The sequence below is a fragment of the Hetaerina americana genome, unplaced genomic scaffold (genome assembly GCF_022747635.1).
Source record: "Hetaerina americana unplaced genomic scaffold, ioHetAmer1.1.p SCAF_10, whole genome shotgun sequence".
Lineage (NCBI taxonomy): Eukaryota > Metazoa > Arthropoda > Insecta > Odonata > Calopterygidae > Hetaerina > Hetaerina americana.
The window spans coordinates 58,060,686-58,075,444 of NW_027286070.1; the positions used below are offsets into that span (position 1 = coordinate 58,060,686).

Consider the following 14,759-nt stretch of genomic DNA (forward strand, 5'->3'; position numbering starts at 1 on the left):
ACACTGAGGCATTGTGTCCGCAGAAACTTCTTGAATAACCAACTTCAACCACTTTGATGATTAGTTACGGCCATTTATTTGAAGGGGTGTTCATGGGGTGTGGCGACAAATCGGATCCACTGAAATGAGCTCTTTGAAGGAGCTGCATTTTTCTGGGAAATTCAGTGTGAAAATAAACAAATCCTCCACAAACACTTTTGAGTTGACTACCAAGGTTTATGGTAAGGATACCATGAAACGTACCATAGGTTATGAGCAGTTCACCCATTTCAAAAAGGGGCAGAAATCAGTGGAAGACAATGAGTGTTCCGGAAGACCATCAACGTCAACTGATGACCCCCATATCGAGAAATTGAACTATCTTATTCGAGCAAATCGATATTTCACTGCCAGAGAACTTGCAGAAGAGTGAGGCATCTCAATTGGTTCACACTATGAAATCCTGACTAAAAAAATTGAGGATGCATTGATGTTACTGCTATGTTAGCTAATATGATGATGCATTGCCAAATTGTTGCCTGACCTGATGACAGCAGACCAGAAACAACATCGAGTTCAAGTCTGTCAGGAACTGTTCGATCAACTGAAGAGGATGAAACCGTCTTGTCCAGGATCATAACAAATGATGAGTCAGGGGTTTACAAATATGGCATTGCAAACTTGGACAAAAGCGCAATCTTCACAATGAATTGGTGAAATATCTCCCCCCCAAAAATCTTGACAACTTTGCTCAAATGTCAAAAAAGGCCCAAACTTTGGAGGAGAGGCAAATGGCTTTTTCACCACAATGTGCTGGCTAATTTGTCTCTCAGAACTTATGAGTTTTTTGCCAAAAACAAGACGACTATGCTTCCCCACCCATCCTAGTACCAGACCCGGCCCCATGCAACTTTTTCCTGTTCCTAAAACTAAAAACCCTGTTCAAAGGAAAAAGATATACCACCATTCCAGATATAGAGAAAAATGTGATGGTGGAGCTTATGAGCATTCCAGAAGAAGCATTTCTGGACTGTTTCAAAAAGTGGAAACAATGTCAGAATAAGTGTATAAGTAGGGGAGGAGACTATTTTGAAGGGGACCATGACCAATAACTTGTTAGTGAAGTATTTTTTTCAGTAATAAAAAGTTTCGGAACTTTTTCAACAGACCTTGAACTAATATTTTTTTCCCACATCAGGCATAGAAAATGGTTGCCTTCACAACAAATTTTGATACTATCACCTTTTTGAGTCAGTAGCAGGCAACAGTGTTTTAATATATTGTTGCAAGTCTGTTGTATTGTTTAGTTTCATGTCACATATGGTGCTGCCGAGAAACTTAGTATGCATTGGGCCAACAGGGAACTCTCCCCTCTGCTATTATACAAATACATTGTATCTTGCCCAATTCACTCAGAATCTACACGCATTCAACCTTAAGAGTGTCAAAAAGGCAAAAAAATGTTGCTTTCAATAGAGATTTCAGAAATATCAAAATAATAACAGAAACTAAGAGTCACATAAAAATTTAAGATGATAATAACTTCATGAGATCTTAAGAGAGAAGATATTGCACAGTATTGCATTTAAACCTGAATTCATGAATTATGCTTCAGATCATGGAAAGAAGGCAGCTGAAACCTTGGCCTACTTGTGACTGAGAAGGCAATACATGAATATAGGAGGATTTAGTAAATATAGATGAGTAAAAAATTTACATTCATGTGCTCTGAAATGGTCGAAGCTTCCACTGAGACTGCCACTTCAATATGAAAGTAAGGTTAAAAGGCACCAACTCATGACATCAACCTGATAAGAAGAATGAAATGGATGTCAATTTCTAGTGTTTGCCACAGAAAAACTCCGGGCTGAAAACTAAAAGTAGACATCATTTTGTTTTTTAAAAACATGATATTAGCAACGCACTCCATGGAAGTGAAGATGACATTGTGTGAGAGGAAAGTGACAACTCCAGGGAAAGAACTGCAGACATGATTTAGCAGCAATAATGACAAATTTCTACGATTCTACGATGGATAAACTCAAGTTATTACATGGAATAACCCATAAATTATCTCCCATACAATTTAGCTTATTACACAAAATTGAAGATTTATTAATTGAAACAAGATCCCCACTGATTTGGATTTTTAACCGAGATTAAGTTAAGTTTTGAGTTAGGCTTGCAATAGTTCTACTAATGCCGTCACTTACTGTGTGCTTCCTCCCTCCATCCAGAGTTAGATAATCAGAAAACACAGCACAGAAATGATCCCCAGACAGATAGTAGCCATTGAGTTAGGAGAGAAGATCAGTGAATGCCCTTGGATAGGACTAATGGATAAATGTCCTATTGGATTGGACTTCAGATAATTAATAATGTAGCAACTGGTTTCTTCCATACACGTAAAAACCCACACTGCTTAAGAGGTTCACTGATGCAGCATCTTTATAACTGGTGCTAATTATCTTTAAGGTCCCCTAAAGGTTAATGTACATATAACATCACCTTTATATTAACTTTTGTTTGCATTAATTAACACATATGGGCAATTAGAGCATTTATATTATTATTGCTATTATACATGCATGCGCTGTGCATCAGGGTCGTAAGTGACATAAAAATCTGAACTAACAACAATCTCAGGAATTTAATCATATTCAGAAAAAAACAAATACCACACATTACCATAAATGAAGAACAGAGAGCCTTAATAAATGGCAGCAAATGGTTTATCCACACTTAAAATCAACCCTTTCACAAATTTGATAAGTAATGCTTCAATAGTTCAGCAAATTAATATTTATAATAATTTATATTTTTTAAAATGATGATTAATTATTTCATGATAATCTGGGGAAAATGTAAATTTTTCAAATTAAAAATAAGTTACCTACATAATAAATTCACTTAATTTTACTCATTTTTACTGGCACCCAAAAAATATATATGAGAGGTTTTATTGCATTTTATCTCAGAGAAGTTGGCCAAATACAGAGCTGGGAAAGAAGAATACATGCCATCACATTAGCAGACAATGGATGAATGGTTACTAGTTTGATTTCTGCAAAAAGGTTTGGTAGATCCAATACAGGAGCCTATTCTTTAAAATAACAATGGAAAGATTATTTCAAGCCTCAAAACTTTAAGGTGAATTCTCTGTCAGTTACTAATGGCCAGAGGAATGTGACTTCCACCGTTGAATTGAGTAGAAATTTAATATCAGCATATTTGAAATAAAAAATCAATAAAGATAAATAGATATAGATAGCCAAGAAAATTTTAAAAAAAATCAATATCAATAACTGGAAGATAATTTGTCACAGGAAAAAGAATAGGTTGCCTGTAAGAAGTAACTCTGGATAACATCATTCAATATTTGACACCTGATAGATGCCTTATTTTTAAATTGGTGGACTTCCTAAGTTTATTTCAGCAAATGAAATGAGCAACAATAGCACACATCACACCATTACAACATGTAATACAGGGGCCATTTTATACTTAAGACTGCATCCTGTTCTGATAATTAGGCAGCTGCATTTCTCTAAGACTACCAAAATTTCTTATTAAATTGTCACTCTCAACAAATACTTAATCATAGTTACCTGTTTCACTAGTGGCTCAAGTAAGTGAAGGGACTGCTTCCCCACACATCTTACAGCAAACCTCAGACAGCGACAGCATCTCTCCATTATGCGTGAATCTGCTTGATATTTTGTACAAGTATTTGATAGGACAGGCCAAATCTGCAAAATAATATACATATTTACACCATCCATTGGATAATCAAAGTACTACAATGAAAAGATTTCTACATTAAAATTTAGGTTTTTCTCTCCTGTAGATGAATTAATTATTTATTCAATAATTTGGCAAGAAAGTCATGCCAATAGAACGACCTCAAGTTACCTACTCATGTTACAAGTCATGCCTCCATTGCATGACATTCAATGGGCTTTTTAAAACTTATTATGATTTGAGATGGTAATGCAAGTGATGGATGCAAGCAACTCATGCAAGACATGCATGTATAAATCAAAACATAAAGCTTTGGGGGAAGCCGAAAAATGCAGCACAACAGAACACAAGGAGTGATATATTGAGGAGAAAAAGAAAATAATATTATTTTAAAGAAATTTACATCAGAAATGGTCAAGTATTTATACATCTGATGCTAGAACAGCATATTCAAGGCTTAGAAGTTATATAGAAGTATAAAAGGATATTAGTACAGTCATAGAGAGATCATGGCTGAAAATATAAGAAAAGTAGTTAACAAGGCTAAAGGGTGGAAAAACTAAAAAAGCCTAGAGACTACTACCCCAAATGGGATAGATGACGCAAGAAAAATGTAACATGTAAATACATAGTTCCTTTTTATGGTGGTGAACTGGATGGAATATTTCCAGGATCTTTTACAGGGATAAATGAACAGAGCGCACAGCAGCATAGCGCACAGCAGCGATAGAAAAAGAATTTAGACAAATGCAAAATACACCAAATAATTCAAATCTTACAGAATCCCAGGCCAAGAAAACACACTTGATTTTTAACAATAAGGCAAAGTACAATGTAATCATATCCCACACTAAATTACAGTTTATTTTGAAATGCCTAGCCAAGCCATAAGTATTGCATTAGTGACAGCAAAATAGTACAACAATAGGATGTGTATTGCTATTGTTTTTAATTCAAAAATGAAATACATGCACCCATTAAGTAAGTACTTTTATGGCCAGATGAAACTGACATCATGATATTGATGCTCAAATATGAATATTTTACCTCGGTAATCACAGGTTGACATGGATGAATTTTGCCATTTTCAACTACTGGGTTGGTATGTCTGAATATGATGGCCAGCCGATCCAACCAAAGAGCTGGATCCGTTTTTGTACCCTTTTCAGCCTTGAGAGAGTTATTCTGTAACAATCAAAAGAAGAACAAATGGGACTTAAAACTATCTAGGAATTGACTCATCTGAAATTTATTAATATCACAGTAAACGATTAAAAACACTGAACAGTACTTCAATACTGCAAATGGGAGTGATATTTTTATAAAAGAATATGTAGCAAAAATACATTAAAATTTAACAATAACTAATTAATAGAATTAACAACAATACAATTAGTGATCAGTTGGTTCCACTTTTTTCAGTTAAATGCTTCAGATAAATAGATAAATATGATGCTGTTAACAGTGGCAAATTTTTCGCCTTCAAAGAAATAATGACCCTATTAGAAGTTATATAGATGGCTTACAAGAAGTTTAATATTATCAGTCCTGCAGACATTTTTTAAGGTTTAACACTTAGAGATTATTGCACAAAAATTATGATTACACATCAACTGCACATTGAGTTTTCAGAACAACTTTTACACAAATTTTTGGATAACACTTTCCCCATTTTTATAGTACTGTTTCCACACAAAGGAAAGTATATAAGTAAACAATATTTTTACATACATAAAAAATTATTCAGAGATATTGTATACCAAAAAACATTCACGGGAGAAACCCTACAAGTCTATTTTTCCTTCTAAATCACCTGAAATTTTATTACATAGTATTTCTTCACATCATGAGAAGCCACTAATATAAAAATACATGATAGAGAGGAGAGTTTCATTATTCCTTATCATTATAAATGTGTATAAACCTTGAAACTCTCATAGGATCTGACTAACCATAAAAAGTCACACATCTAAATTTTGTTAAAATTAAACAATGAGATAGGTGCAGTAGACTCTAAATTATTGGTAAGATAAAATGGTGAGATTTAAAAGGTTCTGATGATCGATCAACTGGGATGAAAGGAAATACTTAGGTAAATACTATTAAAAAAGAAATATGGAGCTTGATAAAATTATTTGGGAAATCATTATTATTATATTTAAATGAAAATCAGGTGGCCCTCATAGAAGCGAACTTGGTATACATATGAGGGTGGTCTGAAAAGTTTCCGACCTAACAAAGATACAAGCCATTTTTTCTGAAATTTTTGAGGTTGGAACCGTTTCAGAACACCCATGTATATACATTCTGAGCAGAAGAGAGGAGATTGGTCAGAGAGGGAAGGTGGAGGGGTAAAAAGATTAACATGCACGTGGGAGGAAAAGAGAATTGCATCTTTTGGTGTCACTTGAAAAAATGGTAGGTCAAGGAGTCGGGAGTGGGAGGGATACAAAATTTCATTTGCATGTTCATCCCCACTTCAGACCTACCACTATTCCAAGTCAACGACTGACACCGAAAGATGTTATTCTTTCTTCCTTCAACCTACATTTTAACCTATTTATCCCTCTCCTCTCTAAATTCCTTCTCTCATCAATCTCCCCTCCCCTGCTCAGAAAATATATATACCAAGTTTACTTCTATGAGGACCACCTGATGAAGACATTCAATGTCGAAACCTGGGTTATGTTTTTAAATAAAGTTTGTGGAATTACAAAGTCAATAATTTCATTGCAATAGGGAATGCAAATTCCATAAAGTTATGCTGGAGACAACAAATTTCATTATTATTAGTTTCCAGGTTGATACCTAAGACATGAATTACCCATATGAACTGCTATACCATCCTATAAGCCAAACAAATAACCTAAAAGGCAATTTAAAAAAAAGATGACTCAGGCGTGATATGGAGTAATATCATGAAAAATTAAAAATTGGCAATTTTCCACAAAATAAATTTTAGTACAACCAGTTTCAATGTAGCTACATCATCATCAGGTGATGATGTGATAGACCTGATGATGAGGAAGTTACATTGAAACTGGTTGTATTAAATTTTATTTTGTGGAAAATTGCTAAATTTTAATTAAAACTAAAAGGGGATAATAAAATCATCATTGGTAATAAATACAAGTCAATACAGTGATTGATTATTCAGAGATCATAAAATCTGATTACATCAAAATTCCATCTACTAGCTCATGAAATTGGGAATGTTTTTAAAATGATTATTATTTAAAAAATACATGGTAAATTTCAAGAAAATTTAGCTCCACAAATGCAAATATTCTTAAATAATGAAACAGAAGTGACCTGTAATGGAAATACAGATCAAAGAGAAATGATAGCAAACAGTCATTTCATAAAGATTGCAATTATCAGGGCCTATCACATGAAATTTGATGCAATTTGAACAGGAGAAACAGTCTGATGATTTACCAAAATGAATTCTAACAGCTCATAGTTTTGTGAGCTTCATATTTTTAAATTCTAAACATTCTCACGTAGTGGCAAAGGCTACCATATGAAACAAAGTTACTCAAGGAGGGAACACCAATTGCCATTCAATCACAGTGTTAGTTCAATTTACTTTTAACCCTCATTTGCTACACATTTTCATAAAAGGCAAGACATATATGGCAGCATATTCCACAAAAAACCGGATCTAAACTCACCTCCACCAGCTGACAGAGAGGTGTTATTTGAATCCAACACAGTTGTTTCATAGCACGCTGTATTTCATCAGGAGGTAGTCTACCAAGAATGACTGATACCCCTGAAAAGAACGTTATTAATTAGTCCCATTGTATTATATTTCCTTATTACATCTGAAGCATGTTATCAATATTTTCATAATTAAATGTGAGAAAAAATAAGCCAGAATACAAATATTAGAGAAACAAATCTCACAAATCACAAAAAGACAAAATCACAGATTAACTTCAATGAAAATGCTAAACATGTTAATTAAAAAATCTCATCACAAGTTATTTTTAAGTCTGCTATTTATGGAATTCTATTTATTTCTATTACATTATCTACCGGTTAAGGTAGGTTTTGGATGGACACAACCACAAATTAAAAATTTTGGGACTCATAATAAAACACAATCCTACTTTACATCAAGTCCCTCTTCATCTCTGTATATTTCCTTCCTCCCTTAATCCCGACCAACATCCCTATCCTATTCCTACCCTTTCCTTGTTTGCCTAACCTTCTCCCCTCTAATACAGCCTTCAACATCCCACTACCGATCATCATGCCCTTCATCCGTTTTTCCTGCCTCCTTGGGATTTCTCCCAACAAACCCCTCTCCTCACCCACCATACTTTAAATAAGCTCTCCTCGTCAGCACTTCCTCATTTGTATATCTTTTGGTCCATTTCACCTTCTCCATTCTTCTCCTAAACAACATTTCCAAAGCCTACAATCAACGTCAATCCTTCTACTTCAGTTCCACATTTTCCCACCGTACATAGCTACGCTCCATATCAAAGTTTTTACGAGTCATTTCTTAACATTTTTACTCAACGTCCCTGTCATCAACTCGCTCCTACTTGTGAAAACCTCTTAGCCTAGGGCAATTCTTCTACTTACGTCCCTACTACTTAGACCGCGTTGGTCCAAAACACTTTCAAGGTATAATACCTGTTTTACCTGCTCTATTTTTTCCTTCCTAGTAGTACTGAGAGGAGGCGACCGACAGCTGAGGTCATTTGCGCCACAGGGGATGGACAGGAAAGGATGAAGGGTGGAGAGAAACCTGGCATTGGCATTAGCCTTCTTAACGAAATGCACCAAGGGGTCCGCTGCTTAACGTCCCATCCAACGGGCGGCATACTCACTCAAAGTGCCCTCCACAAGGCACCTCAAGTAGGGTTCGAGGTACCTCTGAAAAATATTCACAACCACCAGGATTTGAACCCGGGCCCTCTTGGTGGGAAGCCAGTACGTTAGCCCCCACACCATCTTGATCCCCTTTTTCCCTCCTATATTAATGTTTAGCTTAGCCTTTTTCTTTCTGGAAAATAACACAACCTTTGTTTTATTAATATTGATTCTCATACCATATCTATTGCACTGAATTTCTAATTCACTCAGCAATGCTTGCAACCCCTTGGCTGACTGACAAACTAAAGCTTGGTCATCAGCGATCCTAACTGATTTTAGGAATTCCCCTCCGACTTTCAAACCTACCTCCAGTTCTTCCCATGCCTCTTTAATCATTTCCTCCACATATACAATGAACAGCACCAGTGATAATAAGTAACCCAGCCTTACACCTCATCCTAACACTGGCCATCCAGATTCCCTGCTCTCTCCTGAGAGAACTGGCACCTGAGCAGTCTGAGACTTATACAGGTTGCGGATTAGCCTCATGTCCCTCCAATCTAGTTTTCTGCAGTATACTCATTAGTTTTCCCCACTTCACTTAATCAAAGGCTTTTTTGAAATCTACAAAACAGGCAAATACGTCCTAACTGTATTATATATTTCTCTCGATTAATGATATAATTAATGCAATTGCATTGCGCATGCCTCTCCCCTTCTTAAACCCAAACTGATCATCCTCTTAGTAATCATTTGCCTTGCTCTCATCTAAATGAAGGGCAAAAGAATGCTTTAAAGAGAGAGATATGATAAGGGTCAAGGAAACAGAATATTTCCTAACCATGAAGGAATCCTGTGAAGTAAAGGCTGAGAAAGACTTCTTTCAGATGATATGTAAAAATCTTAAAGGATCAAGAAAGTATTCAAAATGAAAAAAATAGTCTTGATAACATTAATAAACATGAAAGTGACATTACCTTTTAATAATCCAATAGCTGCTTCATTGGATATAGCAAATGTATCCAGAGACTGAACTATTTGAACTAAGCCATTGAAGTGAACACCCATATGCTCTGTGCAAGCACTACAGATACTTTGGAGGGAATTGGCAGCAGCTGTGGCTAACAGTGGCTTATGAAGGCAATACAGCAAGAAGTTAAGAATTGGTTCTGAAAATTAAAGAAAATTCCTAAACATAGTAAACACATTGCATACGGTGAAAACTCCAGGTAAATAACAAACAATATAATGGTAACTACTACCTTCCTCTCATTATGACTTACCTAAGGTTTCAGTATGTTTTTCCACCCATTCACATAACTCTCCTAGGAGTAACACTGATGTATGTCTTACAGCAACATGTGTATTTTCTGGGAGATTCAAAATAGCTTCAACAACCTTTGGCACTACCTCTTTTTCCTCTCTGTTGAAAAAAATGATATACCTTAGAATAGTAATAAAAAGCCTCAAAATGACACCACTCTCTTGACTTATAATAATATTCTAGAGAACCAACAAGAAGAATCAAGACTGCAGTAATAAGGACTGTGGATGGAGAATCATGTTGGACAAAACATAGGGAGGAGAATAAAACAGGATTTTCCATTCTCTTTCACGTTTTTGACTTATATGCCCAGGAAATTGTAATATAGGAGGAAGGGTTAGGAATAAGAATGAAAAAAGACTAGGAATTGATTAAGTTATGTAGTTTTGTAGATGATCATATTTAAGTGACCAGTTAGTCATCAAAGTAATTTCTAAACGAATCTATCCAGTAGGCATATGATGAAAATCCATACAGACACTATTGCCAAAGTAATGAAAATATCAGGACTTCTAAAGCAAAAACATATCCTTCACTATGTGTCAAAACAATGCCAAATACATTAATTAGCCTTTGGGAAAAATTTTGGCATGGGTTAGGATCTTCTTGAATGTGTTTCAGGATAATGACATTGATCATATTTTTTCTCTTGCCATAAACTGTGCACACAGCTTTTACAATGGCCACACGGAATTATAAAAACAAAATATAAATTACAAGGAAATAGTGTTGAACACCAATTGATTTTCATAGGCATAGCATATACCAGGACCAGTGGTAACACTTAATGAATGCAGCACCTTTATGAATCACTGAGAACTATGGCCTATCTAGGAAACATGATGGGGGAAGAAGGAGTGGTAATATATACCTCAGAATATAAGTTAACTCTGATACACTGAGTCATATTTCCTTTTACTTTATAATGATTCCATCTTGAAGGTATCAGTGCAGTGAGTGACAAAAAATTATATGAGTTGATCATTACATTACAAAGAAAAAAATCACATAATCCTGACAATATGCACATTAATACCCAGAACTCAAAGAATATTTTCCTTAAACCCAGTCTAAATTTGATTCTTGCACTTTTTTACATTTCATTACAGGCCCTTTAAACTTGGGCCTGCCAAGTCTGAAAACCTAATTCAAAACCAAGAATAATTTTCCAAAGATTTAAAAAAAGTGGCATTACTGAATGAATAGGACTTGTTCAATATGCAAGAATATTTAACTCATCAGAAACCAATCCATCTCACTAAAAGTTTTGGCCATCAGAGATCATTTTTCTAGATGCATAACTGATAAAAAGTAGTACCACTATCACTATGCATTGAGAAAGTTAAAACAATGAATACAAACCCAATAACTACAACACAGAAAATAAACACTTGATTTTTACCAGGAAATATTGCAAAGCCAAGTACTTGATTTAATGAAAATGTGTACTCACGGCAATATATTCTTTGCTACTGCTTGCATTATAAAAAGAACTGCTTCACTAGAATCCCATGTGACACCAGGACTTTGGAGATGAATGAACATTTGTCTAAAACAATTAGATGACCCTACTATAAACACCACATCCTTAATTAGCTCTGATACTTTCATTCTAAATTCATAGAAATCATCACCATCTTCTAAAATTCCTTCCTGTAAGACAATTGTTATATGATTCATAAAATATCTTTGTCCGTTACATTACTCAGTTGTTATAAAAAGAAAATATTTCTACTCTTAAACTATTAACCATTTCAATTGGAGAATTAATAAGGTAATAGCTATTATTGAGTGAATGATTCTTACATGATCTGGTTCCATTTGGCAATGGCTACAGACAGATGTTATTAACCTTTCAATATATGGTTTGAATACAGATGTTAGAGATTCACTATTCTTTTGGTACAGAACCTCTGATAACCTAAACCAAAGGTTAAATGTTATTTCAGCTACCTGAAATAAATTTTTTATCATTACCAGCATTTTCAAAAAATATTTATTTCCAATACAAAAAACATCGAGTGAAATTAATCAAATGCCAACGTGAAAAAACGCAAAAGAGCTCATGGTTATAAATGTAAATATTACCTCATACTGATGGTGCCCAACACAAGTCAGGACAAGGTCCAAAATTTTTACTGCATAATGAGGTTTGTTCTCACTACTTTCATTTACTATTTTACTAAAGAAAGCCTCTGCCAGCTCAGTAAAGATCCTACAGTAATTGATTGACCTGAAAAATAAATGCATTTAAAATTATATATCAGTGTTCATGGTTTTTTTTTCTAAATGGGGCCATAACCTGACTTTTAGTTTCACAATACATAGTAAATAGATGCTTTGTTTTCATGAAAATTTTTACTTCAAGATTTCAAAAGAAATATACGTTTAATGGACACATTTTGCTCATTTCTGAAAGATAAATGGGTATCCACGTGTATCTCATTTGAATCTCCCCAGTAAATTAACTAAAAACCACTATTGTGAGCAACACAAATTTGTATGTTTAAATGAAAATACTTTGTAACTTCCACACAATTTTTATTCGTACAACCGGTTTCAACGCTTCGGCGTCATCATCAGGTGCAAAAATTTTTCTGAGCACAGGGTTGTATATATATGCACTCTTCGGAAAGGAGTGTTGGGGGGGGGGGTGAATGGCTAATGGGAGGGAGAGGGGTTAGGGGGGAAAGCCGCGTGGCTGGCAGGTAATGGTCCCTTGGCGGGGGGGGTGGCATGGGGGAGGTGAAAGAGAAAGGAAGTTTTTGGGTTGGGCTAAATGAGGAGGTTGGGGGAGGGTAAAAGAGGCATGCTATAGGGGTTTTTTGAAACCGGTAGTACGAATAAAAATTGTGTGGAAGTTACAAAGTATTTTCATTTAAACGAACATGAACCTCCACAAAGTTGAGCCCGAGACCATAGAATTCACAAATTTGTATGTTTTCCATATTTTTAAAGCGTAGATGAACTGATAGCATTTTGGCCAACATTTACCCGCTGGAAGTGACTGTTTTGGCCTTCTGTTCAGCTTGCACCTGTGGCATTACCAAACAAAACAACCAATGAAATGAAGTTGGCATTCTGATAATTATTTTTATGAAACCGAGAAGAATATTTGTGATGAACCATTGTATTTTTTTGTTAAAACATGGCAGCATTGAGTAGTGTATTTAGTATGAGACTTTGAACCTTTACATATATAAAGGATTGAAATTTTTTATTATTTCCACCATCTATCACATCATGCATTATTAAAATGACATTTAAACATGGATTTTTAGTCTTTTTTGGCCCAAATCAACATGTTCAATAAGGAGACCTTATCAGGTGCCAGCTCACTCTCCGTAATAGGACACGCCAAAACCATTGACCCTTTAAGAGCTTTCTAAAAAACTAAATGCTTCAAATGTATGAGGAGATGATTTTCAGACTATTCTTTCATTTGACCAAGCAGAGGCACACATAATATTTTTTAATGAAGTCAAAAAGAGGAAAATAGAAACGAAAATTTGATGTGCTGGTCACGTCAGATTTTTTTCTGAATGCATATAAATTGAAATTGTAACTTAACAGAAGAGACAATTACAGACATACTAGCATCATGTGAGAATATCTACAGGAGCTTTCTGATCAATATCACTATGTGGTCATACCAAGCTTTAAGGTACCTAGATTTTTTCTTGAAATAAAATATACCCTAAACAACAGAGCATTTTACCACAAAAATATATTCAATAATTTTGCCTTTCATGCAATCACTATTTTTTGCCTAATCATGCCCTTTTTGTACTTATTCTAAATTCAATGTTTTCATACATATTTTTCAGTATATTTCAATGCACTATTTAATAAAATATGATAGCAAGAGACCCAAGTAATACTGGATCCTTGAGGTGTTTTTAAGATATAATATTCATATTAAAGCATGTTTTCCACATTTGCTTATGGCCAATGAGCTGCTCATGGTTGCAGCTTAAAGGATTAAAGAAAGACTATTTCAAAGAATACACCGCATTATTTTCAAAGTCCTTTTCTAATAATGCACCACAATTGATATCAAATTTGTCAAATTTAAAAATAGTAAATGGTAACCAATTAAGAAATCAAAAAAGTATATACTTCTCTGTATCCTCGTGAGCAACTGAAAGATGATATCCTTCCTCCAAAGCAATAACTCCACTAAACAGCTGCATTTCTAATTCCTTTTCACATTCACCATTATCCAAACAGTCTAAAAGGGCACACACACAATCTGTTGCTGCTTCATGAACAGCAGAGGGGGCCTGCCAAAATAAATACAGATAATTATAATCACAGATACCTTTTGAATATTTGTATACATTGGAATCTGATACACATAAAAGCCAATTGAACTTATTCATGCTAATTTCTATGGAAAAACATCTATCTTGATGGTACTGCACGTAGCTTTGCCTTTTGAGGTATAATAATAGTCCATTAAGAAGTTTCACTAATGTGCAAAAAATTTCCCCATGTAAACCACATTTACATGACTACTCCAGCCTCCTTATTTATTACAGTACCTGGAATAGTAGGCTGAATTATTTTTATGCATGAAATCACATCAATTGTTACACAAAATAAATGAGCTACAATTAATCTTGATTCTTATTTCTTCTAGGCACCCTTTTAGAATGGAAAAATTGCATCAAGTGGCAGGGAGTTATGTTGAAACATTGCAGAAACCATGTGCCTAATATGCAACAGTAGAATGGAGCTTGAAATGTGCCCAAACTATTCTTCTGTAATCTCTCCAGTGATAGGTGTGTGCTGAACATCCTCCATTTTCCTCTCTCCTATGTTTCTCTCGGTTGTTTTAAGCTTCTTCCAATCTGGACACCGGTTGGCATTCTAAACCTTCTTC

The 14,759-nt window shown here is 34.8% G+C and overlaps 1 protein-coding gene across 1 annotated transcript in view; it reads right to left on the reverse strand.

The window, feature by feature from the left end:
* The window catches only part of Tnpo-SR (transportin 3), a 38,117-nt gene that overhangs the window by 16,471 nt on the left and 6,887 nt on the right, over positions 1–14,759 (reverse strand). The window contains exons 5-13 of the mRNA XM_071598715.1: positions 13,994–14,157; positions 11,963–12,107; positions 11,681–11,827; positions 11,328–11,527; positions 9,834–9,973; positions 9,528–9,719; positions 7,395–7,495; positions 4,768–4,905; positions 3,588–3,728 (exon numbers count right to left, since the gene is read on the reverse strand). Of these exons, the coding sequence (XP_071454816.1) occupies positions 3,588–3,728; positions 4,768–4,905; positions 7,395–7,495; positions 9,528–9,719; positions 9,834–9,973; positions 11,328–11,527; positions 11,681–11,827; positions 11,963–12,107; positions 13,994–14,157 (1,368 nt within the window). The remainder of the gene's footprint in view (positions 1–3,587; positions 3,729–4,767; positions 4,906–7,394; positions 7,496–9,527; positions 9,720–9,833; positions 9,974–11,327; positions 11,528–11,680; positions 11,828–11,962; positions 12,108–13,993; positions 14,158–14,759) is intronic.